At 42.2% G+C, this 26,298-nt stretch overlaps 1 protein-coding gene across 1 annotated transcript in view; it reads left to right on the forward strand.

The window, feature by feature from the left end:
- ADAMTS20 (ADAM metallopeptidase with thrombospondin type 1 motif 20) overlaps positions 1-26,298 on the forward strand; it is a 1,292,194-nt gene that overhangs the window by 5,415 nt on the left and 1,260,481 nt on the right. The window contains exon 2 of the mRNA XM_069228834.1: positions 18,762-19,105. Coding sequence (XP_069084935.1) covers positions 18,762-19,105 — 344 coding nt within the window. The remainder of the gene's footprint in view (positions 1-18,761; positions 19,106-26,298) is intronic.

Consider the following 26,298-nt stretch of genomic DNA (forward strand, 5'->3'; position numbering starts at 1 on the left):
CTGGTTACGGCGAAAATGCTTAGAAAAAACTATTTTGCACTTACCCATTGGATGAGCCATTTCCATGGTTACAAATATATTATGTCTCCAGACCCATAATGTGGAAAAGTCAGTCCTGTGCTAAGGTTATCAATAATGTGGCTAGATGCTGGGGATGTACCATAACCACATTGGGTTTATATACATCATGCATCATTCAGTGGCCTCGGTAGAGCTGAGGGAGCAGCGTTAACATGTTGCACACTTTATCATGCTCATAAAGTTCTATGGGAATGGTATCACTTTGTTATACTCATTAAGGTTATGTGAGTGGTAGTTTTTTAAGATATGTCCCTTAAGAATTTGTATTGTAAAGTAGATCACATCTAGTATATTCTTTATTCAATGGACTCTCCAGTTCTGCAACAGGACATTCAAGGTGTCATCAATTACATTGAAACTGTGTTATGCTAAATAAAGATTATGCTGTATGGTTTAGTCTTGTGGAAGGATCACTCTCGTGGGTGCATTTCAAATATTATGATGGTGCCTCGAGGATAAATGTTTATTCTTAATTATGCATAAAGTGAGGCATTAAAAGCATTGTAATGAATAATAAACTAAGCCTCCTTAGTCATATATTAGCAACATTTTTGTGTCTCCCTATATTCTGGTGAGGAAGACGGTATGTTTAGTGTTAGTAGTGAGTGATATACAGAGACAGATATTTTACTTATAATTCAACCCTTATCTATATCTTTCTTCTACCCATTTAAATGACTTGCCATATGAAAAATCCAACACGATTCCTTTTTGAACAAATCACATTAGTTGTTGCTCTTAGATTTATCAATGATAGACCATTGCAGACCTTCCTATGAACCACCTTTTTTGGTGTAGTGCAGTTGTTAACATTACACAGATGCTGCTGCTTTTGTGCTCATACTTTCTATTTTTCTATTTCACCTGTCATCCTTAGGGTGGTCATGCCACAAAAGGTTAGCCCTCACCCTCATACTTTGCTGAATTTGTTTTTGGTTGCCTTAAAACTTTGTGCCTTTAACACTGCTAACCAGTGCTAAAGTGTTTGTGCTCACTCCCTAAAACATGGTAAAGTTGGCTTACATATAATTAGCATGTTCAGTTTACTTAAAAGTCTCCAGTAAAGTGGTATAATATTAAACTGAGGGCCTGTCTCCTAAATGCTAGTAGTGGGCCTGCTGCACTTACTGTGTCACCCACTTAAGTAGCTCATTAAAACATGTCCCAAGTCTGCCATTGCAGTCTGAATCCAGTTTTAAACTGTCAATATGACCTGGCAAAATAACCCCTCCCCATTATTACATATAAGGCACCCTAACGTAGCCATAGCCGTAAGACAGGGTTCATTGAAAAGATGAACATGTACTTTTAAGTTTTACATGTCCTCGTAGTGAAAAACTCCTACATTTGTTTTTCACTACTGTGAGGCCTACCTGTCCCAGAGTGTTAGACCTGACAGCCTTAGGGTTGTCTTCCTCCAACTTTGTGCCTGCCTTCCTCCATTTTCCTGAACCCATTTTGGCTGGTTTTAGGACTCTGCACTCTTTACCACTGCTGACCACTGCTAAAGTGCGTGTGCTCTTTCCCCTAAAATTAAATGCTACTAGTGGACCTGCAGCACTGATTGTGCCACCAGCATAAGTAACCCTGTCTAAGGTCTGCCATTGCTAGACCTGTGTGTGCAGTTTCACTGCCACTTTGACTTTGCATTTAAAACTACTTGCCAAGCCTTACATTTCCCCTTTTCTCCATATAAATCACCCCTAAGGTAGGCTGTAGGTAACCCACAGGGCAGGGTGCAATGTAAGTAAAAGGCAGGACATGTACTTATAAGATTTACATGTCCTGGTAGTGAAAAACTCCCAAAGTCGTTTTTCTCTACTGTGAAGCCTGCTCCTCTCATAGGCCAGCATTAGAGATCCCTTATATAATTTTAAGTGGTAATTTCTGATCTGAGTAGAATAGACCTGTCATATTTGGTATGGCTGGAATTGTAGTAAGGAGTCCTACTTACTGGTGAGGTTGGACTTAACATTACTATTTTAGAAATGTCATTTTTAGAAAGTAGGCATTTCTCTGCCGTCCCAGCCATCTGTGCTAACAGCCTGTTTTCAAACCACATCTGGTCTGTGCTGGTGGACAGCTCCCCTTGTGCATTCCACCCAGAGAGCCATACATACAGGATACTCAGCTGCATCTGTATCCATCTGCCTACAGATGGTTTTCCCTCAGCAGGAAGGGTGGAGGGGCTCTCACACTTCAAAGGTCTTTAGCCTGCCCTCACACAAAGGACTGACAACACCCACAGGGCTCCTGGCAGACAGGGCTGGGTTTAAGTGAGAACTTCTGCACTTTAAAACCAGTCTTTGATGTCTCCTCCACTTCTAAGACACTTTGGGGTGTATATATACTGGGTCTGTTACCCCATCAAATCAGACACTTAAGGATCTACAACTGGACTCTGCCAGAAGGACTACTGAGCTGCCCAGAGGACTCATATGGACTGCTTTTCTAGAAGGATTGTTATTCTGCTTGCTGTACTGCTGCTCCCTGACTGTGTTGGAAGGACTTTGCCTTCCTCCACAAGTGCTCTCCATGGGCTTGGATTGAGCTTTCTTCCTGTTCTGAAGTCTCAGGGCCAAGAAAGACTTCATCTACTTTTTCCTAGCTGGTCCACCGACTTCAGCGACTCCAGAACCGGTACTGCGCCACTGCCTAGTCTGGCTCCATGGTCCTCGCTAAGCGCAACAACAGGACCTGTAACGCAAGCACGACAACGCCACAAAAGTCCTGTTGTGTGATCACGACACTGTGAAGTCGACGCACTGTGTTGTGACCTGCTGGACTCATCAACCCCACCGGGTTGTAAGGAACAGATGCCTTGGCACTGACGCTGCATCACCTCCCCTCTAATCCAACGGAACCAATGCATCACCTCTCCTACCTGGCAATATGGACTCAACACCTCCCCTCCACAGCTGCAGTAATGAACCAACGCTGCACTGGCCCCAGCGACCCCTCATTCCCTCGACTCTGCAGAACGTTGTTGTTTCCTCGTTTTCCAGAGGTACAGTGCCTGGGGTCATGTGACTCTGTGACCGGCCTGCGCTCCCCCGCGAGTTGCATTGGACTGTTTGGAACAACTCCGTGTTAATAGCCCCAGTAGGAGCTATTGTGTTTCTAAGCACTATAATAGGATTTAATCTTGCAAAGTTTTCAACTTTACAGGTGTACGCTGGATCCTTGACATTTTGGTCTTATTTTATTCAGATAAATATTATCTATTTTTGTGGTGTTATCACTGTGTTACTGTATGAGTTATTGCACAAATGCTTTACACATTGCCTTCTAAGTTAAATCTGCCTGCTCTGTGCCAAGCTACCATAGGGTGAGCACCAGATAATTTAGATAAATTAACCTGACTAGGATTGTGGTTTCTATTTGGACAAGGGTGTATACCTTTGCCAACTAGAAACGTAATTTCTAACACAGAGGATAACATTAGGTTGCCTTATGACATTTAAAAACATTTGATTGAAAACAGGTAAAGATTTCATGTTTGGTGTATGAAAAATTATAATTTAAAATCCTCCTCAATGGTAAACTTTGATTTTAAGTTACAGTTTTTAAAATGACACTTTTGGCACGTTCCCTGCCCTACTTGTTGCCTGCAACCTGTTCTCGGGTCACATAACTGTGTGTAGTCGGAAGTTAGACTTTGTTTATTCCTCCCAGATAGCCACACAATAGAGGGATTAGATGTGCCTTGGCAGGCCATCATTGACAGGATTGGGTGCAGCGCTGGGCACATTCCCACTTGCAACTGAATAGGCTGTGCCCTGCCTTCTCATAAAGGAATTGTCATCACTGCATTGCTTATTCACCCAACCTAAAGCCACGGCAAGGGAGGCAGGAAATTTCAAATACTTCAAAGGGAATTCTCTAGAAAACCCCCCAAAATATATCACATCTGGTTAGAAAATAGAGCTTTATTTAATAGATAAATAGATCAATACATACAACAAGACCAAAATGACAAAAGCACAATAAGTAGAACTTGAAATATGATTTTTAATGAATAAATATTGAAATAGCGCTTAGAAACAAGAAACGTCAACCGAAGATATCTGGTCTCGCTGGATCGGGACAAAGTCAAAAGTTCAGGCAGACCGCAGTGGATCGCAGGCCGACTAATCGGACCCAGTTCGGCCTGCTGAAGAAGAGTACCTTAATCCTGGTTGTTTCAACATAGAAGATGTGAGCAGAAGGTGAAACGATGCATCGGTGTTGATCCCGCTGTGAAGGCAATGCATTGATCCTTCCCACACAGTAGCAAAGATGCGTCAGTTTTCTCTGTCCAACAGTGGCCATGTGTTGAGTCCGAGATGCAGTGGTTCCAGAGGTGATATGCGGAGGTTGATCCATGCTGGGAAGGAAATGCGTTGGCTCCAATCCACAAGATTGGGCTGATGCACCAGTTCCGATCCATGCAACAGGTGGGATGCGCCCCTTCCAATCTGTGCAGTGGCAGTGATGCGTCAGTTCTGACTGGAGCAGCACTTTATACCCACTTCTAAGGGCCCGGGACTGAACTGGCATCACTTGGCAAGGTAAGACTCACAGTTGGAAGAGCCCAGGTGCTGTAGCAGGTGAGTTTGAAGTCTTTTGTGTCCCTGAGACTTCAGAAAACAGAAGACAAGCCAGCAATCCCTTGGAATCACTTTGGTTCTGGGTTAGAGAGATGCAGGTCCGGGCCTTCTCACTCCCTGGCAAGGAGGGCAGCAGGTCAGCACGGCTTAGCAGGAGTCCACTAGAGTTGCAGTCCAGCAAATCGGCAGTCCTTGTAACAGAACAGCAGACCTTCTTCCTGGGAGAATATCCACAGATCCAGAAGTGTACAGAGGTGGTAGTATTTGAGACCCAGTTCCTATACCCAGTGGTGCCTTTGAAGTGGGGGAGACTGTGAACAAGGGCTTTGAAGTGCACATTCGTCCTCCCTTCCTATCCTGGCGTCAAACTCACTACAGGGGGGTAAGCAGTCCTTTGTTTGGGGACAGCACACAGCCTATTCAGGTGTAAAGTGTGAGGCTGGGGCCAACTCCTCCCTGCCATCCTGCCCAGGATGGCCCATCAGGATGTGGATGGCCAGCCGGTTACACACACCTAAACTCCCTTGTGTATGGCTGTCTAGAGAGAATGCACAAAGCCCAGCTGCCACCCACACCATGTGCATTGGAGAGAGGCTGCATGCACACAGGGCTAAGAACAGGAAAATGCCAACTTACTAAAAGTGTCATTTTTAAAACTGTAACAATAAATCCAACTTTACCATTGAAGAGGGTTTATCATTATAATTCCATTGGTACTAAATATGATAGATCTACCCCTTCCCAATAAGGAATAACATCTGATTAAACGTAATAAGGAAGCCCAGTGTTATCCTATGAGAACTGGTAGGCCTCACAGTAGTGAAAAATGAATTTGATAATTTTCACTACCAGGACATGTAAAGCTTAAACGTATATGTCCTGCCTTTTAATTACGTAACATCCTGCCCTAAGGGCTACACAGGGCCTACATTGTGGGCGACATATCTAATAAAATGGGAGTTTATGGTTTGGCAAGGGGTTTTAAATGCTAAGATGACATGGCAGTGTAACGCTGCCTTCAGGTTGCCATGGCAGGCCTTGGACATGTTTTAAAGTGGTACTTAAATGGGTAGCATGACCAGTGCTGCAGGGCCACTAGTAGTATTTCGTTTATAGGCCCTGGGAGCATTTAGCACACTTTAATAAATAAATATGCCAATTAGGTATGTAACAATCATACCATGTTTTAGGGAGAGGAAAGAGCACAAGCACTTTAGCATTGGTTAGCAATGGTAAAGTGCCCAGAGTCCTAAGGCCCCCAAAATTGAAGTCAGGAAAAAATAGGAGGAGGAAGGCAGAAAGTTTGGGGATGACCTTTTAGAAAGACAAGGTCCAAAAGACACTAAGTTCGAATGTAGAAATCTTCACCGGGACATCATCTAGTGGCTCCCCGATGATGACATCTCCTCATCAGACACTGACTACAGCCTTGCTCTGCTGAACTTCTGCTTTGTCAGAACATTTTTGTTGAAATGTTTTCTAAGACCAAAGTTAAGCGCCAACCAGGCCCAATTCACTTCTTGTATCCGACTTGCGATCCATCATCATATTTTTTTAATTTGACCTGGTCTCGCGTGACTAGATGGCTGCAATTGGCACATTGATCTGTTAGGCTCTATTTTGTATCCTAAACTTTAAAAACTCTTAACTACGGTTCTACTGATTGGATTGGATAAACTGGTGTGGGGCTTTTCTAGTGTTGTGTTTTTGCATTATTACTGTTGGTGTGCTGCATAAATACTTTAGACTTTGCTTCTAAATTAAGCCTGGCTGCTTTTGTGCGAGTCTACCAGAGTGTTAGACACAGGCTGATTTAGTGATGTTAGACCTGGCATCCTTAGGGTGGTCTTACTCCAGACATTTTGCATTTACCTCCTGTTTTGTTTTGCTGTATTTTTCGTTGACCTTAGGATTCTGAGCACTTTACCACTGGTAATCAGGGTTAAAGTGCATTGCATGTGCTTCTCCCCTAAAACATTGCAACATTGGTTTATCCACAATTAGCATATTTAATTTACCTGTAAGTCCCTTGTAGAGAGGTATACCGTATACCCAGGGCTTGTAAATTAAATGCTTCCAGTTGGCCTGCAGCACTGAATGTGCTACCCACTTAAGTAGCTTTGTAAATATGTCTAAGGCCTGCCACAGCAGAGCCTGTTTGTACAGTTTCACTGCCATCCCGACTTGGCATCTAAAACCTCTTGCCAAGCCCATAACTCCCTTTTTCCTACATTTAGGTCACCGCTAAGGTAGGCCGTAGGTAGCTCATAGGGCAGGGTGCCATGTAAGCAAAAGGTAGGACATGTACCTTTACATTTTTCATGTCCTAGTAATGAAAAACTCCTAAACGTCATTTTTCATTACTGTGAGGCCTGCCTCTCTTATGGGCCATTATTGGAAATTCCTTATAATATCTTTAAGCTGTAATTACTGATCTGAGAGGAGTAGCTGCATCATGTTTAGTACAATTGAAATGGTTATTATAAATCCTCTCTTTACCAGTAAGGTTCGATGTATTATTACTATCTTAGAAATGCCACTTTTAGAAAGTGGACATTTCTCTGCACTTTCTGCTCTGGGTGCCTATAGCCTATCTACAATACATGTCTGGTTTGGGCTAGGTGACAGTTCACTTGTGCATTCCCTTCAGACACTCACAACACAGAATAGTCCGCTACATTTGCATTCATCTGCATTCCAATGGGTTTTCCCTGGGAGGAGGTTGGGAAGGGCTTCCACTTACATCTCAAAGAGTACAGACCATGGCCCGCACAAAGAGACCGATTACCTCCCACTGGCCGTCTGGAGCTGAGGCTGACCTGAAAGAGGACCTGTGCATTTCACAAGAATTCTTTGTAGTAATCCCCCACATCAAAGACATGTTCTGGTTTAAGTACTGGGCCGCTTGACCCACAGGAGTATTACACTATTGGACTAAGAATAAACTCTGCTGGAGTAAAGGCTGCTGCACCAGCAGTATTGCCACTCCCCTGGGATTGACTGATCCTAGGAATACTGACCTGCTGTGTTGTGCTGTCCTGCTACCTGCTGACTGTTGCCCAGCACCTAGGACCTCTCAAAACCTCAGAGTGTTCCAAGGACCTGTTGGCTGGCTCCCCTTACACTGATCTGAGGCCACAAGGACGCAGGACATCACTATTGGGGATCTGCCTCCTGATTGGTGCTTCAGTGTGGTGGGACAAGTGCCTTAGGGAGTGTGACCGCAGAGGCTGTTGTGAGTTCAGCGCGTCCCCCCTTCACAGCAGCAACTGCAGCACTTGGGCAGAGAAGGACTGCACCTCCCCTGAAAGAAGCCCCTGGTAGGCAAAACCATTCAAGGGGTGAGCTGTGCTCCTGCTTGCACCTCCGTGAGCCGCTCATCTCCCTGGCCTCACCTACTGGCGAACAAACAGCATGTCCCGCCAGCAACTTGTGCCCCACGAGAGAGAGAGGCTGCCGCTGCCTCAGCAGCTGGGAGCACAAACTGCTTGATAGCCCAGCACCGTCCTCGGGGCACCACCGACTCCTGCCTGTCTCCACTCTCCTCTCTCCCGCTGGCAACCAGGTAATTTCCTGGCTAGCGGCCTGGAGATATTTTTGGTGAGATGACCCAATCGGTCTTGGAGGAATCACTCTGCACCCCTCGCCGCGAGAGTCAAAACCACACTTCGGCTAGTAGATGTTCAGAGGGACCTGCTAGGCTGCTCAGGAGCATAACAACTTTCCTGCAATCACTGCCCAAAGAGTCTTCCTCAACCTTACCGTAAAGACTCTAAGACAAGCCCTGCACCTGTGAGACTTGCTCAATCCTCCTTTTTGAACAAGTTCCTTTTGGATCATGGCGTGAATTTGTCATAGTACCATATTTATTGCCCTGACTTAATATTGATCAGAGTAAGATTATACTTATACCCAATCACTAAGCAACTTACTAGACTTTTATCATATTTGCCTTATTTTTATCGGATAAACCTTATCTGTTTTTCTGAAACCTGCATGGAGTGTCTTTTTGTGGTTCTTCCACCATGTTACTGTGGGGGTGGGTTGCACAAATACTTTACACATTGCCTTCTTAGTTAAACATGCCTACTCTGTGCCAAGCTACCAGAGGGTGAGCACAGGTCAATTTAGTCTGTTTACCTGACTTTCCCTGACTAGGATTGTGGTCCCTACTTGGACTGGGTACATACCTCGGTCAACTAGAGACACAATTTCTAACAAGTGACTTTTGTGATTCACCCTGACAGGGATTGCGGCTGTTGTGCAGGCAGGGTTAACACCCCACTCAACCAAAATCCCAACTTCCCACATTTTCTAATTGTTATTCCAGGTTACCTGTTGCCACATAGGCACACACTTGTGCAAGCTACATGGTCACTACCACAGCTCAGATATAATCTTGCTTCCTAGGGTCTTCTAAGGCTTATGCCTATGGTTTACAAAGTTTATTAGTTTTCCACACATCACAGTACCCACTAAGGTGGAGTACCCACAAAGGTGGCTACTTTTGGTAGCCTCCAGAGAGTATATGGGTCGATTTTGAAATTGGAATGTCCCAGTCACACATGTATTATGTGGTCTCTGATATGCTTCCTGCATTTGAATTCAAACAATGGGTGCTGGTTGTATTGTGGACACAGTTATTTTTGTATATCCCTTTGCATTATCCATTTGATAGTGGGCCAAATGTAGCTACACAGGTGAGTTTCCCATCCTATAATTTTGGACAGTTCTCCAGGAGGGAGTATGTTTTACCATTTGCTGTTCTGTTTTGAGATCTATACATTAATCTTTTAAGATACTGTCTAATCCCTAATTGCTTAGCAAGGGATTCTGCTTGTATATAGAAATATATAATCCCAGAGCAGATTCTCCTTATGTGAAGGAGTTAGCCATAGTGCACCAACTACCACAATGCTCTTGGTTGACTACTTTAAAAACTGAGGAGGATAATACTTAGCATTGAGTTTGTAATGGACTTTGGTATTCCATATTCTCTAAAACCAGCATGTGCAGATTATTTCTGTTGTACGTCATGGTAAACCACAGGTAGTGGTCTCTACTGTTGATCCATTTTTCAAATTCAGTGACTTATGTTCATCATCTTCCAAACTATGAAAACATCATCAGTGTATCACTTCCATAATTGTATATTTAGTTTCAGTAGCTATGAGTTAGCATCGATGATAAGCTCAAATTGATGTCCATATACATTCAGTAGATTTTGGGCACATTAAGGGTCAGATGTATCAAGCTCCCGGTTTGCAATTCTTAAGTAGGGAATTTTAAGAAATCGCTATTTAAGAAATGCAAAATGGGATGTATGAAAATTACGAGTCGGTAATAGTGATTTCTTAAAATTCACAATTGCTATTACCGAATCGCAATTAAAGAATTGGACTCCATTCATCCCTATAAGGTGTGAATGGTTTTGCATTACCTAATTTGCGAATTTCAGTTAGCAATTCGCAAATTAGGTAATGCAAACGCCAAGGTGCAGGGGGCCTAAGGCTCCCTTTGATGCACCCCAAAAAAGTATTTGCAGAGACGTTAAGCGCACACATGGTGCTACATGTCATTTTTAAAAATGCATTTGTAATACATTTTTTTAAATTGCACATGCTTACCACCAAATTGGATTTGGTGGTAATTGCATTTCCTAAATGCCCACTTCGCATTTAGGAAACGCTTGATACATGTGCTTTGGAAATCGCAAATAGGAATTCCCTAGTTGCGATTTCCTCTTTAGAGAATCGCAAATGGCAATTCTCTAAATGGGGTCGCAACTTTAAGGAATCGCTATTTTTGTGATTCCTTAAAATTGCACAGCGAATGCCTTTCATACATCTTGAAAGGCATTTTTGCATTCACAAGCGGCCGAATTTTGCAATTCGCACTGTTTGCAAATGCAAAATTGCTTGATACAGCTGGCCCTAAGTTCCTTCTATTTGAAGAAACCAATCTTCGTCAAATTTGAAGTAATTATTTTTCAATTCAATTTCTGTTGTTCCTTGAAAGTGGTAGGACTTAAATACTGGCCCTGAACACATTGTGAGTGGCCAAAACAAGCAGGGCTGTCTTCTTCCAGAGGATTAGGGTGAATTCACCCCCAAGGAAATTTTTTAAAAGTTTGGGTCAAGTAGTCTATTTTACAGCACTGTTTACAGCTTAAGTTTAAGCTTTAGGACATTGTCTCTGTCCTCTGAAGATAGAAACACTTTTTTCAAGTGACATAAAGGTCCATCCTTGTAGCCCCACAGCCCCTAATTTCTCAGGGCAGGCTTCTAAACTCCAGGTCTCTCTAGGCATGCCTCCCCTCATCTGTAGAATGCTAGACCCTCCTGAAGTTAGGAGTATCTTGATTTTTATGTTGCTGATGAGGGCAAACAGGAAGCCACACACTTGACCCTTGGAAAGCAGTTCCAGTTCCTGGGTACCAGCAGGAGTCAAGAGTCATTAAATGACTCATTTTCTTCCAGTAAAAGTAAAGACTCCTCTTACAGCAGGGCCTTCTTCTTCTGCTACAATCTTCAAGTGTCCAGAAATGTTCTGAGGAGGTGGTGGTGGTTGAAACACCAGTAGTATCCTTTGACCTATTGCATAAGTTGAGAAATTGTATCATCCAATATTAACTATTTTCACACATTATTCGCCATCTTTTTGGAACACTTCCTCTTCGTAATAAGGTAAAATAACATCGGTATAACACAACTGTCACCAGACAGACCTTTCTTCACCTCCTTGGTTATTCCCCTATTTAGATGAACACTCATCTTATCTGATGGGATGAACTGTGATGGAACCCTGCCTCAGAGGATCCTGGCACTGAATAAGAAAAGCCATAACAGGCATCTCCAAGTCAATACTGCTAGTGCTGCCTTTTATTTTGCCAACTGTTCATTTCTTTTTCCAGATAGCTATTCCCTCATAGTGATCAGCAGTTAACAACCTTTGCCCTTTGTAGGCTCAGAGTCTAGTTAATGTCCTCTGAGCCACGGCTTTTAACTCTTCATGCCAGGTGATGGTAAAATGAGTGGCAGAACTGGCTTTAATCCAGTTCTGGCCTAATCAGCCTGAAGTATATTTTTTACAAGATGACTTTTCCACTAATGTTATCAGACATGTGATTGCCATTAAATTAACATTTGAAACTTAAGTAAGAAATTTCTTTGAAGCATTTTTTCCAGCTTTTCCCCAGAAGGAGGTAGGAAAGAACACTTTTAATCCCATCTAGGCTTGTTCAGGGTAACCTCTAGCAAGGCGCCATCTCAGTGAAAAGGTTTTTGGATTATATTTTACTGTGAGAGTACACTGTGGTCTGCTCTATTTTTATATATTATATTATAACTCTGACCTATGATTTGCAAGTCACACTTTAGGGGTTACTTACGACTGTATTAAAAATAGTAATTTCCTACATGGCACTTTCACTTTTTGTCATGTGTCTCCGCAGTGTATTTAAACTGTAGTCCAGCTATAGCACAGTGGTGCTACTGTCAGACACATTTTGTATCATGTGGGTGGTGTAAATATGCACTACAACTCACATTTGAAATGTAACTTCATTGCTAGTGCCATAGGGGAACTTTCTGCAATATCTACAGTAGTCTTGCAGGACAGCTAAATGGACCAGCTGGGTAAAGCCAATTTTACCTATACCAATTTTAAGCTAGGATATATGCACTGTAGCACTGATTAGCAGTGTCACAGGGCACAGAGATCTAATATTGGCAAACTTAGCGTCCATAAAAATGTGACAAATCAGGGGTGTTCTTGGAGAAAGGTCAAATTCGCTACACTGACAAAGTTAATATATTTCATTACTAAAAATACTACACTTATATACCACACTTTACCAAATATTTGGACTCCAGGTGCTGACAAAATGCAGTGATGTTAAATTCAGTGGTACAAATTGTATTGACCCCAGAAGGGTGAAAGGCTGAGTAGAGTAGATAAAATTTCAATCTGTGACCTTGAAGTTGTATATAAATCTCTAGAATAGAAGCATTAATCTACTGAGTTGTCTTGAGGCTCTCATTTATATTTAAACATCTACTCTTAACAAAAGGCCAATAATATTGTTTAACTTTCAAACACAAGTATTTCATTTTGGCTCCAGCATTCAATGAATGTTCAATATATGACACACATTAATATGGTTAGATTTTAGATTATTAATTTGGCAGGGGGTAACCTGCCAAGTTATTTATACAATATTTTGCTAGAACAAAACACAGTTTTAGTGAGAAAGCCTAGCTGTAACCTTTGGAAGCGGAGGCCAAAAGCAGGAGACTTTTCCTCAGTGAAATATTTCTTAAGTATTAAAAGTGAGAAAATCAAACAATGCAATTCTGAAACTAAGTTAGTAAAATTTGGAAATCTTAAACACATAAAATAGCACAATAATGGCCAACATGGGATTGTGGGAACCAGATTTTATTTTAAGATTGTATGAACTCTAGGGGTTCATCCTTGTCAAGATTGTTACCTTCACACTTAAAAATACTCTTATTTTTACCACTCCTCCAGTGGAATAAGGCAGGCTGCTGTAGCCGATGAGGGAACCACAATATAAAATATTTATTTTTGACTGTGCCATAGAAGTCTCAATCTTTTCTTGAATAGGTTCAGAACAGGAGAAGCCAACTGATCTTCACTGCCAAGGCTATATCTAGCTGTGGATGCTTGTACCTTACTTAATTCATTTAGAGATTTAGAAGCCAAACAATTCACAACTTTCTGGAGGTGCTAAAAATGTATTTGGCAAGGGGGGCGAAGCTCCTCTGCCATTACGGAGGAGCCGCCCCTGAGTACACTGTAATTAACAACTTGTTCCCTCATTTGAGGCCTGCTGTCCTTCGATTCTAAGTCCTACCTCTAGCAGAACCCAGTACATCACTTATCAGTAGATGTACATGCTGTGCATGTATGGTGGGTTGAGCTTGAATTACAGTCCATCAAATATAACATGGACCGTGTGTGTTCTTTTATTCCTGTAACTCCAACCACCTTGAGCTGTGCTGCAGATGTGATGCTGCACCTTCAGACCCTCGGAATAATAAAGTGAATTATTGGCACAGTTGTGCCCGCGACCCTCAGCAACAAATCATTCTTGTACTGTTCACAGGGAAATATGTAAAGCAAGTTACAGATCCGTGCATTCTGTCATACTACCACTAGAGCATTTATTTAGCCATACTACTATCATACTTAATTTTTTAATTCAAATGTCATTTTAATTGTGCTCTGAGTCCAAAAGCTAATTTGCATCGTGCAATCTTTTTGCAGTATTTGAATTTCGTAGTTTTTTTGTTGGGCATCATAGCGAACGTTGGGTTCATAGTGTATGTGTTTCCTCATTCCCTGGTGTGTCGGGAGTTTGAAATCGACTGCTAAATCATTGGAGGCATATTCTGAAACCTCACTAGCACTTTAGGCAAAGGGATCGGGCTGCGAGTCAATTAAGATGTTCTTTTTCACTTTGGCCATCATTTTGATTTGTTAGCAGTCTAAGTGCTAGGCTTGGTGTCCATACTCTTTATAAAGAACGCTGGTGCAAGGACATGCAATGGGCATGTCGCTGGTGCGCCTAAGGCAAACCTGTCTGTGCCCGTCCACGCGTAGCGTTCAGCATCTATCACGCTGTCCAATTTCCTTCAGATCTGGGTCAGCATTTAATCTACTCTTCAGCGGAGATCCACTCTTTAAATCATGGAGCTCTTTGCACAGGTATGTTTGACCTGCTGACTTCTCCTCTTCCTTCAGTTTGCTGTTGCTACTCTTCTATGTTGCCAGGATGCGATCTACGATCTACCTGAGAGTATTACGTATCCAGTTCTTAGATGTTCAACGATGATTGTGAAGATTCTTGAGTTTCAGGCAACGCTGGTTAATGTTTGCTCCTTTCACAAGCAAGCACTACATATTTATGACTTAGGGAGGAACGGCTAGACATCCTCTATCTCACTGAAACGTGGATGAACAATAGCTCTGCATGAGATATGACACTAGTAATTCTGAAGGATACACTATATTTCACTGAGAAAGAATTGACAAAGGAGGCACGGGTGGTACTATAATTTTTAGGCAGACTCTCAATTGCACCTCTTTTGAAATAACTGAACTCCAGGGGGCAGAATCCCTTGGTTTTGCCTTTCACCATTGGCAAGAAAAAACTTAGAGGGAGTCCTAGTTCACCTCCCCCTGGCTATGCCAGAAAACCTTCCCTCTATGACTGTCTGTCAAAATATCCCTTAAAATTCTTGAATTTTACTGTCCTGGGAGATCTGAATCTTCATGTGGAATGCAAGGCTTCTTCTCGACAACATGACTGCATGGAATTAGAAGCAGTTGTTTGATCAGCCTACTTACAGAGCTGGTCATATTCGTGACCCTATCTTTTGTAGTTCTAGTGTTGCGGTGTCAGATGTTGATTGCAATAACTGGTCGCACCACTGCAATTTAGCTGGAAACTAGAGCAGGGTCCCAGAGGTAGAAGGTCCACTCTTTCTTTATCTGGGCAAATACCACTACTGAGGAGATTACTTCCTCTCTTAGTAATAATGCTCCACCTTTGATTGGAGATATATAGGCAGACGCTCAGGCAGCTAATGCCTGGTTGAGACACATGGCAGACATTACCACTCCCATTAGGGAGGGGTCTGGCCTTTCAAGATGCTCCTCTGCTCCTTGGTTTAATGAGGGGCTCAGGAAAATGCACCAACAATGCAAATGATTAGAAAGGGCTGGGCAAAAGTTCTACTTGCCTGCTGACATTGAACTTTATGAAAAAAGGGACTGAGCACCTACCATCAAGGCACACAGAGGCCTCAAGCGAACTTCTTTATTAGTGAGGTTGCTATCTATGACAATAAACCTAGAGAGGCTTTCAAGACTGTTAAATAATTTTCAAATCCAAACTCCTTGATGCATCCTTTTGAGGCCTCTCCTAAATTATGCACACAGCTGTCTGATTTTTTTGATTTTAAGCTTGGATGGAGTGAAGATGCTCTAAACGTTTCAAGATCGGGTAACACCTCAGACATTAACTCATCAAGGAGCGAGCCTTCTACTACTTTAATCACTTGTTCCTGCTCTTTGACCGAATTTGCTCCTATATGATTGGAAGAATCTGAGAAAGTCCTAATAATATGGAAATCTGGGTCCTCAAATGATCCTTGTCCCCACCACATTTTGGCAGCCAAACACATATCAATCCTATTCTCATCTCTCGCCAAAATAGTTCCTTACTCCAGTCCTCAGTCCCTGGAAAAAAGCTAAGCTAATCATATTTATGAAAAAACCATCAGCCGATAAATCTATTCTTTCTAATTACGGGCCTACGTCATTATTACCAGCCTTCTCTAAGATTCTGGAGAAGACGATTAATGCCCAACTTTCCAAGTATGTGGACTCCAATTGGTTGTTGCATCCATCCCAATTGGGCTTCTGCCCTGGACATAGTACAGAATTCACTTTGGTGGAAGTTATCGATATCATCAAGTTAACAATGGAACAAGGGATGGAAATTGCACTTCTGCTTTTAGATCTATCAGCAGTGTTCAAGACAGTATCGCACTCTATCGTACTACAAAAGTTGATTAAGATTGGGATAAGTGGGGTCGCCTTAGCCTGGGTAGGGTCTTTTCTATCTGACGAATGCCAGTCAGTCTGGATGACGCCTTTTGCCTCTGAACCCAAACCTCTAAGATTTGGCGTTCCTCAGGGCGCTGCCCTGAGTCCTTCTCTATTCAATGTCTACATGCCTCCTCTGGCAGTTCTGGTGGAGTCCTTTTGCATGCAGGTAGCATCTTAGGCTGATGGGACAGTAACATTTCAAATGCACAGATTATATTCAAAGCATGTCTATCTGCAGTATTTCAGTGGATGTGTTTGAATAACCTACAACGTAACACAAGTAAAACTGAAATATTAGTCATTTTCACCTCTCCTCCACCTTGGGGAGGAGAATTTTGGCCCAGTTGTGTTCCATCTACTCCTACTTCTGCCACGTATGCAACCTTGCAGTGAAGTTTAAGATTAGATTTTAAGACTCCCAGGTGGACAGTGTGGTAGGTGCATGCGTTAGCCTTCTGCAATCTTTTAAAACGTTTTTGTTCCTGATACCTGCACATTGCCAGTAGATGGTAATCCATGCCTTTATAACTTCACGGCTGGATTACACCAACACTCCGCACTGGGGTCTCCCAGCATACCAATTTAGGAAACTCCATTTGGTACAGTATGCTGCAGCTCGGCTCCTATTACATCTCAGGGAAAGCAATCATATTCGCCAGTTCCTTAAAGAGCTGCGTTGGCTGTCAGTCCATGAGAGGGTTCATTTCAAGGGGCTTGTGCTGGCCCACAGGGTATTCAATCAGGCAGGTCCTTGTTGCCTAACCAATAGACGTACACTGTACCTTCCAGCAAGAACTCTGCGCTCTTCATATACTTTGTTGGCAGTGGTGCCTAAAAGTAGAAGGGAGAAATGTTGAGGCTCCTCTTTTTCAGCTCTTTCCACCTCTGGCTGGAATGCTCTTCCCTTCTAATTGCGAGACACGAAGGATCCGTCAAACGTGGTCTTAAAACTTGGTTGTTCGGTACAGCTTTTGAGTAATCCCTTTTGATTATTGGTCAATAAACCTCTAGCGCAGGACACTTACTTGAGTAACCGTACGATGTCGAATAAACCACCCTGGGAAAAATGAAGAGCTTATTTAGAAAAATAAAAAGGCATAAAGTACTACATGAGTAATAGATACCCATGAATGGTTGTAATTTATGAGTGTTTTGGTGATTAAAAAATATTCTCAACCTACGCAATGTATATTATGCAGGTCCTACTTTACACATGTAAAAGTGTACTATGTGTTTATTTAGGTGTTTTTATCCTATTTAAATGTATGTTTATTAAGACGTTTACAACTTAACATCTATAATAACTCAACGTGCCATATAAAAACAATAAGTAAATTGATATACAATTTCCAAACATAGTCCATAAAGTATTTATATAGTCCAGCATAAAATTATTCCAAACCAATCAGAGTTTGCTGAGTCAAATATAATCTAAATCCATATTTTCTTTCATTCTTAGTGGTGCATACAGGTATCTCACAGACCATTAAATAATTCTATACTGTTTCTGAGGGTGAAAGTTATCCTTTCAAAGGATGGTAGCTTTGCTCTACATCTCCGTACCTGTTAACTTCCCATTAATATAATATCAGCTTTTAGACGCTCATCACTGCTTCCGGTACCCATAACTTTCTCAGATTATTTAATAATAAATGAGGCTGGTGCGCTCCGTGAGCTCCCAAAAACTGCAATTTCAGTATTTGTTAACATCATTTGTTTGTATGTGTTTGTTTTACTCGAACACTCCCAACACACATCCAAATCATTTAATTGCAACTTTTTCTTTTTAGCTGGTGTTCAATAATTTGGACGCAAATATTTTGCTGAGATAGATGCAGGTAGCAATTCTGGGACTCTATCTCACCCCATCTCTATTGTGCTGATCCCCCACTTCAGTTTCGCAATCTGGAGGGCATTTGTTGAAAACTTATATGGATATTCGTCTCCATTTGTTGTATAAAATAGACACTGTGTAAAACCTTACTGATCTTTTGAATGTTTGAATATTCTTTTTGGGTTAATGAACTATGCATACAAATGTAATTAATAAATTGGATGCGCTCCTTCGAAATTAATAAAGACTGATTTTTTTTTTAAATAAAATAATATTTTCCTAAGTTTATATGAATTGAATCGCTATTCATATACACCTAGCATCAGTCTAGGTGTTTTGAATAATACCTAATTGTCGTCTCATATACTTTGATGAGTTACACCTCTGTGTGTGTGTGTGTCCTTTCAGTTACTGCAGAGCCACATCTATGATTTACACTGACACCCAGGTCATGTGTGTTTCATGCTGTGAGAATCACATATTGAGGTTGCATACTTAACTTGCAACATTTTTCCTGAAGCAAGTCTCTTATCCAGCCCCTGCAAAGATAACTTGCCAAATGAAGTTTTCTAAGGATAATGGAATCTTTCTGACTGACTGTACAATTTGTTTTGCAGAGAGCTTGGTGAAGCGCCTGCCGTCTTACCAGATCGTCACCCCTACCCGAGTGAATGACTTTGGAGAGCCTTTCCCACACACTCACCACTACCACCGGAGGAAGAGAGATGCAGAGGAGCCACCTGGGCCCCGCAACACCTTTTACCAAATCAGTGCCTATGGACAACTCTTCAGGCTCAGTCTCAACGCTGATGCAAGCTTCATTGGTCCTGCATTTGCTGTGCAACACATTGGATCCTGGAGTGGAAAAGTGGAGTCTGTAATCCCAAGGCACTGCTATTACAGTGGGCACGTTAATGGGCAGCCAACACACACCGTAGTGCTGAGTCTGTGCGGAGGCTTGGTGAGTGCTCCTATCCCTAACCTGTCATACTCCCAGACACTATATCTAGAGATTCAGGCTTTTTCACTAGTAAGAGACTAGAGTATAACAGTGGTGACTTTTGTCTTAAAGATGTGTTGTATGGCAGAGTGGTGTGTAATATTTATTTTACTATATTTTGGAAGCAAATTTGCCCCAAACCCGTGGTAGTTAAACTCCATACAAATTCAGCCTTTAGGTATAATTAAAATCATAGTCCTGAAAATGACCAATAATACAAGTAGATGCATGGAACACAACTTTACACATGAACGTCTAATTAACAATGGATTGCAGTTAAATTCATAAAAAATCGATTACTTATTGGTGCAATACATCTATACACTAATTCCCCTAATCACAATGGACACTTTAGATTTAGGCGGTCATTCTGACCGCGGCGGGCGGCGGTAGCCGGCCGCCATGCGGTCACCGCCATTTGGCCGCTCCGCGGTCAAAAGACCGCGGCGGCCATTCTGGCTTTCCCGCTGGGCCGGCGGGCGCCCGCCAAAGGAGCGCCCGCCAGCCCAGCGGGAAAGGCCCTGCAACATAGAAGCCGGCTCCGAATGGAGCCGGCGGTGTTGCAGGGGTGCGACGGGTGCAGTTGCACCCGTCGCGATTTTCACTGTCTGCTAAGCAGACAGTGAAAATCATGCTAGGGCCCTGTTAGGGAGCCCCTGCACTGCCCATGCCAGTGGCATGGGCAGTGCAGGGGCCCCCAGGGGCCCCACGACACCTGTTTCCGCCATCCTGTTCCTGGCGGTAAAAACCGCCAGAAACAGGGTGGCGGGAAGGGGGTCGGAATCTCCATGGCGGCGCTGCTTGCAGCACCGCCATGGAGATTCAGCCCAGACAGGGGAAATCCGGCGGGAAACTGCCGGATCCCCTTTTCTGACTGCGGCTTTACCGCCGCGGTCAGAATGGGCAGGGAAGCACCGCCAGCCTGTTGGCGGTGCTTCGTGGTCCTCCACCCTGACGGTCGATGACCGCCAGGGTTGGAATGACCCCCTTAGTGTCTAAAGTACTCTTCCTCCTCCATTACCACACATTAACATGAACGCCCGGGTTGTGACAAGCAGTACTTCAAAGAGAAAATAATACAAATGTGTCTCTTCATCTAAACTCAGTCCTATATCGGTTGAAGAGCCCAGTACGTAATAATTGTTAAGTTCTACTTTCAAGGATCATTTGAACAAATAGGTGCTTCATAAAAGGTGTATTCCAGTTTTCTGTGTCCATCACCTACAGTTCATGTCCAGCCAGCTCTCCTTCCCGGCTACCACTGGCACTCACCCAGCCAACATTCCAGAATGGAATTCATGGATATCACTCTATACAAGCCAATCAAGCCTGACTACAGCATATCCAATTACTTCTCCTTTACTATCAATACTATAAGAAAATAACCAAATAACAACTAACAATACATAGGTAGTAAGAAGACGTTACAGTATTCAACATCATGTTGAGTTAACCAATTTATTTTGAGGAAATAGAGAAAACCTTTTTTTTTTTTTTTTTTCGTCACCTAAAATGGGAAACTCATACATAGTTATATAACTGCAATTAAATCTATTAAATAAAGAAGTATAGGAAACAACTATAGCAGGAGTATACAACATACACACCCATTTAAAATGACTAATCAGTGAAAAAAAATCAGATAAAATCTTTTAACCAGCTAGGTTTCAAGTGTTGCCTTTTGTTGTGATTCCCTGTCCAAAGTCCTATCCCTTTCCTAATGGGAACATTCACACGAGAACCATTATCAAAATGCCTATGAGTAACTTTTACAGTTTGACCAACCTTGACATACTCCACACATTACCAGACTCTAGAACCAAAACATTCCTCGTGGCCTTCATGATCTTATAATGACCCATAAAATTGTGGAATCCCCCTTCTTCACAACACCAAGCTTTCTTATTATACACCATATCTCCTACACACCATTCACCTCTCCTTACACCATGCACATTATCAAAATGTATTTTGTATTTTTGTTGATACTCCTTCCCCTCATCTTCCATGCACTTAACCAGATCCTCATTGTCTGAGGACAATTAAGTCCTAGCCAACCTACCTTTCAGTCCTTCAAATGGAGAGATCCCAGTTACACTGTTCGGAGGGATCCTTTGAGCCCACAATATCTTCCTGAGTGTATCCATCATGACATTCCATTATGCATTGCTCTTTGTATGCACCCTTTCACCATTTTATTCATAACCTCAACCAAACCATTAGCTTAAGATGATAAAGTGCAGCATGTTGATTCTGAATCCTCACAGCACTCAAACATTCAACCATTTTGTGTGAATACCCTTCTTGGGGAAATCTCAAAAATTCAATCACTGCCTTGGACAGACTACGACATTTGGTTGTCACCCGTTTGGTGATATAGTCAACCAAAACAAGAACATTTCTCCACGAAAGTCTCAACAGTTCCAATGGCCCTACAATATCTATTCCCAACTTCTGCAATAGGTCACTGGGAACTCTCACGGGTGTGAGAGGCATCTACCGTAAAATGTTCACATTATTTGCTTGTGCACACAAAATACAACCACCAATAAAGCTCTTTAAGCCTGGTCTTAGTCCAATTCCTACCCATGTATCCTTCATGTGGCAAACACAATAACTTAACTCTAGCACCTTCTGGTGGAACTTTCTGTACACATCTACACAAAACACCCCCTTGTAGATAAAACTCCTCCTTAACAATTCATCTAGTCTCTTATCCTCATTCGAATTCCTTTGATCAAGCCACCCATTAAACACAAATTCGCTGATTTTACCATAAAGCACATCATTGTCTCTTGCTGACTCACTACTTTTCTCTTGTAGTAAACAAATGTACTAACGGCGTGTAATCACTATTTACCAGAAAAAAAGTATTCCCCTCAGGTAAAATTTAGATTGTTGTCTCACCCATTTGTATGCCAAAGCATCCCTTTCAATCAATGAGTAGTGACATTGTGCACCTTAAAGAGTTCTAGATGCAAATACCACCACTTTTTCTTTTCCAGGTTCCTCCTGTGCTAGCACTACTCCCAACCTATTTGGACTAGTAGTCGTTGTCAGAATAGTTTCTCTGTAAACTTCAAAATGTCCTATGGTTGGCATCTTACATAATTGTGCCTGAAGAGACTCAATCAGACATGCATTCACCATTCCTCTCAAATTTCTCCCCATTTTCAAGAAGGTGTCTCATGGGAAAGAAGAGTGACACAAAATCCTTAGTAAGCTTGGAAGAAAATACTCGGCAAGTCCCCAAAATTACCTGACAGTTCCTTGTTTCCAGCTACTGGTTCATTAACCACAGATTACACCAAATCCAATTTAGGACTGATGCCGTCTTCTGAAATGGTATGTCCTAAATATGTGACTGTCTCCACTCTGAAGGGACACTTCTACCTCTCCACTGTTAATCCACTCACATGTAACCTCAACATCAATTGTTCCAAGATCCTATCGTGGTGTATCCTGTCCTTGATATAACCAGCACTGTCCTCATCACACATTGAAAACAGGCTGCAGCTGAAGCTAGTCCAAAAGACATTTGAAGAAAATTGAAACCCCTAAGTGGGGTAACAAATTATGTCAAGTACCTTGAATGCTCATGTAGCAATACTTGATGGTATGCAGAAGAGAGATCTAAAATACTGAACGGCTCTGCCCCTTTTGGTAGTGACAGTTCCTTTTCGATGTTGGGTAGGGGTTGCCTGTCCACCAATATCTTTTTTTTTCAAATCACAGAGGTCGACACGCATACAGATGTTTTCCTCACCATCTTTAGGCAATACACAACAGGTGCCAACCACTCTAAATATTCAGTCTCTCCAATCACTCCTAAACCCTCCAATCCCTCCAACTCTTCTTCATCATATGGGGAGTTCTGCATACCTTGTGAACCCCACACCTGATCCTCTCTTCAAAATGATCTATGTTTGAATCCTTGAAGTTTTTTAGCAAACACATTGGCGTAACAATTAATTATATCAACATCTTCACTCACATACGCAATTTACATGACCTAATCAGGTGAGATGATACTCCAGTTGTGCAGATAACACCTCATGAGATTCTCACCCCTCTTTGCCACATAAATCTTACCAACAGTGTCTCCACCTTTCAACAATACATTCATAGGAATATATTCCATGAGGTCTACCATAGCACCTCCATATCCCATGGGTTTATATTGTGTTGTAGTATTGTGACAACCTTTATTCCAAAAATATCTTTACAGTTTTTGTCTCCAACCAACATATAGGGAGAAGCAAAATCAGCCAAAGCATCTGCTTTTTTCCCATCAGTAATAATTTTACAGTCTGGCATTCTTATCACTCCCATGTCACATACTTTGTCAGGAACATGTGCCACTTTGAAAATAATTTGATTCAAACCTTCTCACACTTCTTGCACTTGTTAAGCAGCATCTGGACCAGATACCCCTTTTTCTATTTTACCCTTGGATACCTGAGAATAGTGCCTTTCTTGCCACATTTACTGCAAGTGGATAATCGGGCACTATTCCCCCGTACACTCCACTATCCAACTCCGATGCCACTCTACGCCTCTACATTCCAGTTTACAACACTCTATTCCACTGTGCAACAATGTTCTGTGGGAGACTGTTGAAGACTCCCATTATAGTAATGAGACTGCTGAATTATGGATGGCAGCAACACCAAGTATGGGGGGGCTGAGTCTGATCCCACACCATGTGACAGCTGTTGGCCTGACCCTTCCGGCTAGCTGGCAGCACCTCACCAACACCAAATCTAAGAGTGATTTGTGGCAGCCTCTCGCATGACACTCAGACTCCTCAGGGAAGTTGTGGTGGGACAGACCTTTCTCTCAGTTATACAAGTTTCATACATGCAAAGACAAACAGAAGCAGGATCTTGGTTCAATATATATTTTATTGAAGAAACTGCATTCTACGTAAAAAAGCATGAATTGTGATTAAGACAATAATGAAACACAGCGCTATCACGGCAGTGACTAGGAAAGTGAAACACAAGAACAGTCTCACCATATTGATGTGATAGTGTCCCTAATATCCCTACTTACACTTCTCAGTTTCTACTTGAGAGCAAATAGCAGTGGTAGCCCTACTCCGCCCTTCTGGTCCCAGGAAGAAAGCCCAACCCCCATACCTGCTCTCAGAGGTAAAGAAGAGGTCTGTTAGTCTGCTGGGAGTCCTCCCACATAGACAAAGATGCACCAAAGGTTTCTGCAGAAACTGCAATGACGTGCAGCATGGGATGGCAAGTTGGCTGGACGGTCCCTTCTACCGTGGTGTGAGCAGTGTTATGTTTTATGATAACATATCTTAGTCTAAGAACTGGCCTGACGCGACAACACATATTTTTCTGTGTAAGGTAGACAATGTACTCTTTGGACCAGCAATCCCCAGTAAATATCGTGTACAGCCTTGGGTAGAGCACTAGATGAAGATGTCGTACAAAGAAATTAATGTGTGGAAGGGCACTGATAAAAGAACGAAAAACATCTCCGCTAAAATGAAGCTTTGCTTAAATAATAAAAGGAATACATGTAAAATGTAACTAGGTGAGAGGGCACAGGCCCAGGACTAAATAATTTGCCCATGTAAATGCTAAAACAATCTCACGAAAAGACAACACTCCACTCTACTGTACGAGACTCCACTCCAATTTAGAACAGTTTACTGCCTATTCTTTGCCAGTACACCCCACTCCATGCCACTCTACTACACAACAATAATACACTCTATTGTAATTTACTCTACACTACGGTATACCACTCCACTCAGCTCTACTGCACTGTACAAGACTTTACCTCACTCTTCACTACTATACAACTATCCACTCTACGCAGCTCCACTGTTTCACACACTACTGTACTATACAACACTGTACAGTACAGTTAAATATGCTTTTCCACTATTGGCCCAGATGTATGCATCCCCTCCCCTTTGTGGTTAGCAGTTTAGCTTTCTTACTGCCAATTGCCCAGTCTTTCAAAGCTGCATTCGCTTCCTATTGGAATCTGGTATTTCAGAAATTTACACAAGGGGCAATTTAGCTTTTAATCCCCTCACTCAGCACTGTTGCCTGGAAGCCTTCTTGGAGTGAGGAGCCCTTCTGCTTTCTGTGCCTCTCAGGCAAGCACACATGAGGCCATCCACATTTTATGTTATGTTATGTTAGATTTATTTATATAGCACACTTGCATACTAGCTTTTGGCAGCTTTAAGACTCACACTTTCATAACATTAGCTAAAAGATGGGCACTTCCCTAGCTAAAAACCTTGACTACAGAGAAAAAAATAACAAGACATTTTACTTGTTTAAAAGTCTGATCTTGCACATTATCCAAAATCGCAGGAGATACGTTTCTGATTGGAGTTGCATCAGAAGGCAATTCCATATCCTTGGGGTGGCTACAGGGAATGCTCTTTCAGTATAACTTTAGGTTAATACCTAAAGTTAGATGTAAGTCTGATGTGAGTTATGAACAGAAAGAATTAAACCACCAATGACTCATTTGCTTTGAACAGGAAGCCAGTTGAGAGATTGCAAAACTAGGGGTAATATGCTTATTCCTGAGCAATCTAAATTCAGGCAGCTAATTGAATTGTGTGCTAACTGGATGTGCTAACAAACTTTAGCTGGTGACACTAAGTACATGGAATTGCCATAATCCAATCCTGACTGGATTAGAGTGCTAACCGTGTTTTACAAATAAATGATCTTCACTGTTACCGGTTATACTCACTATCCTGTGTAAAAATTAAAGTCGTAGCTCTTGGGGCCTGATTATGATAGGTCAATAATCACACTTTGGGTGCATATTTCTGCTTGAGCCCAAAAAGGGATTAGAATCTTGGTGCAGACGGCAGATGTTTGGTCATGAAATTTGTGCCAGGTAGAACCTTCTCCAAATCGTGGAAGCACATAGTGCACATGCATTGAATGGCACTTCGGAATGGGAGATTACAAGGACTATGATTTTTTTCCCCCAATTCTGAAGTGCTCAAAACGTATTTAGGCACAAATTGCAGACTAGCTAATTGTGCATCCAACGCTATTGTAAATTAGCGGGAGCACAATCTTGATCTGATTTTGAAGCCCCCTTGTGATAGGGATCCTATTGCAGCACACATTTCACTTATATTTGCACAATAT

Source organism: Pleurodeles waltl, chromosome 4_1 (assembly GCF_031143425.1).
Source record: "Pleurodeles waltl isolate 20211129_DDA chromosome 4_1, aPleWal1.hap1.20221129, whole genome shotgun sequence".
NCBI lineage: Eukaryota > Metazoa > Chordata > Amphibia > Caudata > Salamandridae > Pleurodeles > Pleurodeles waltl.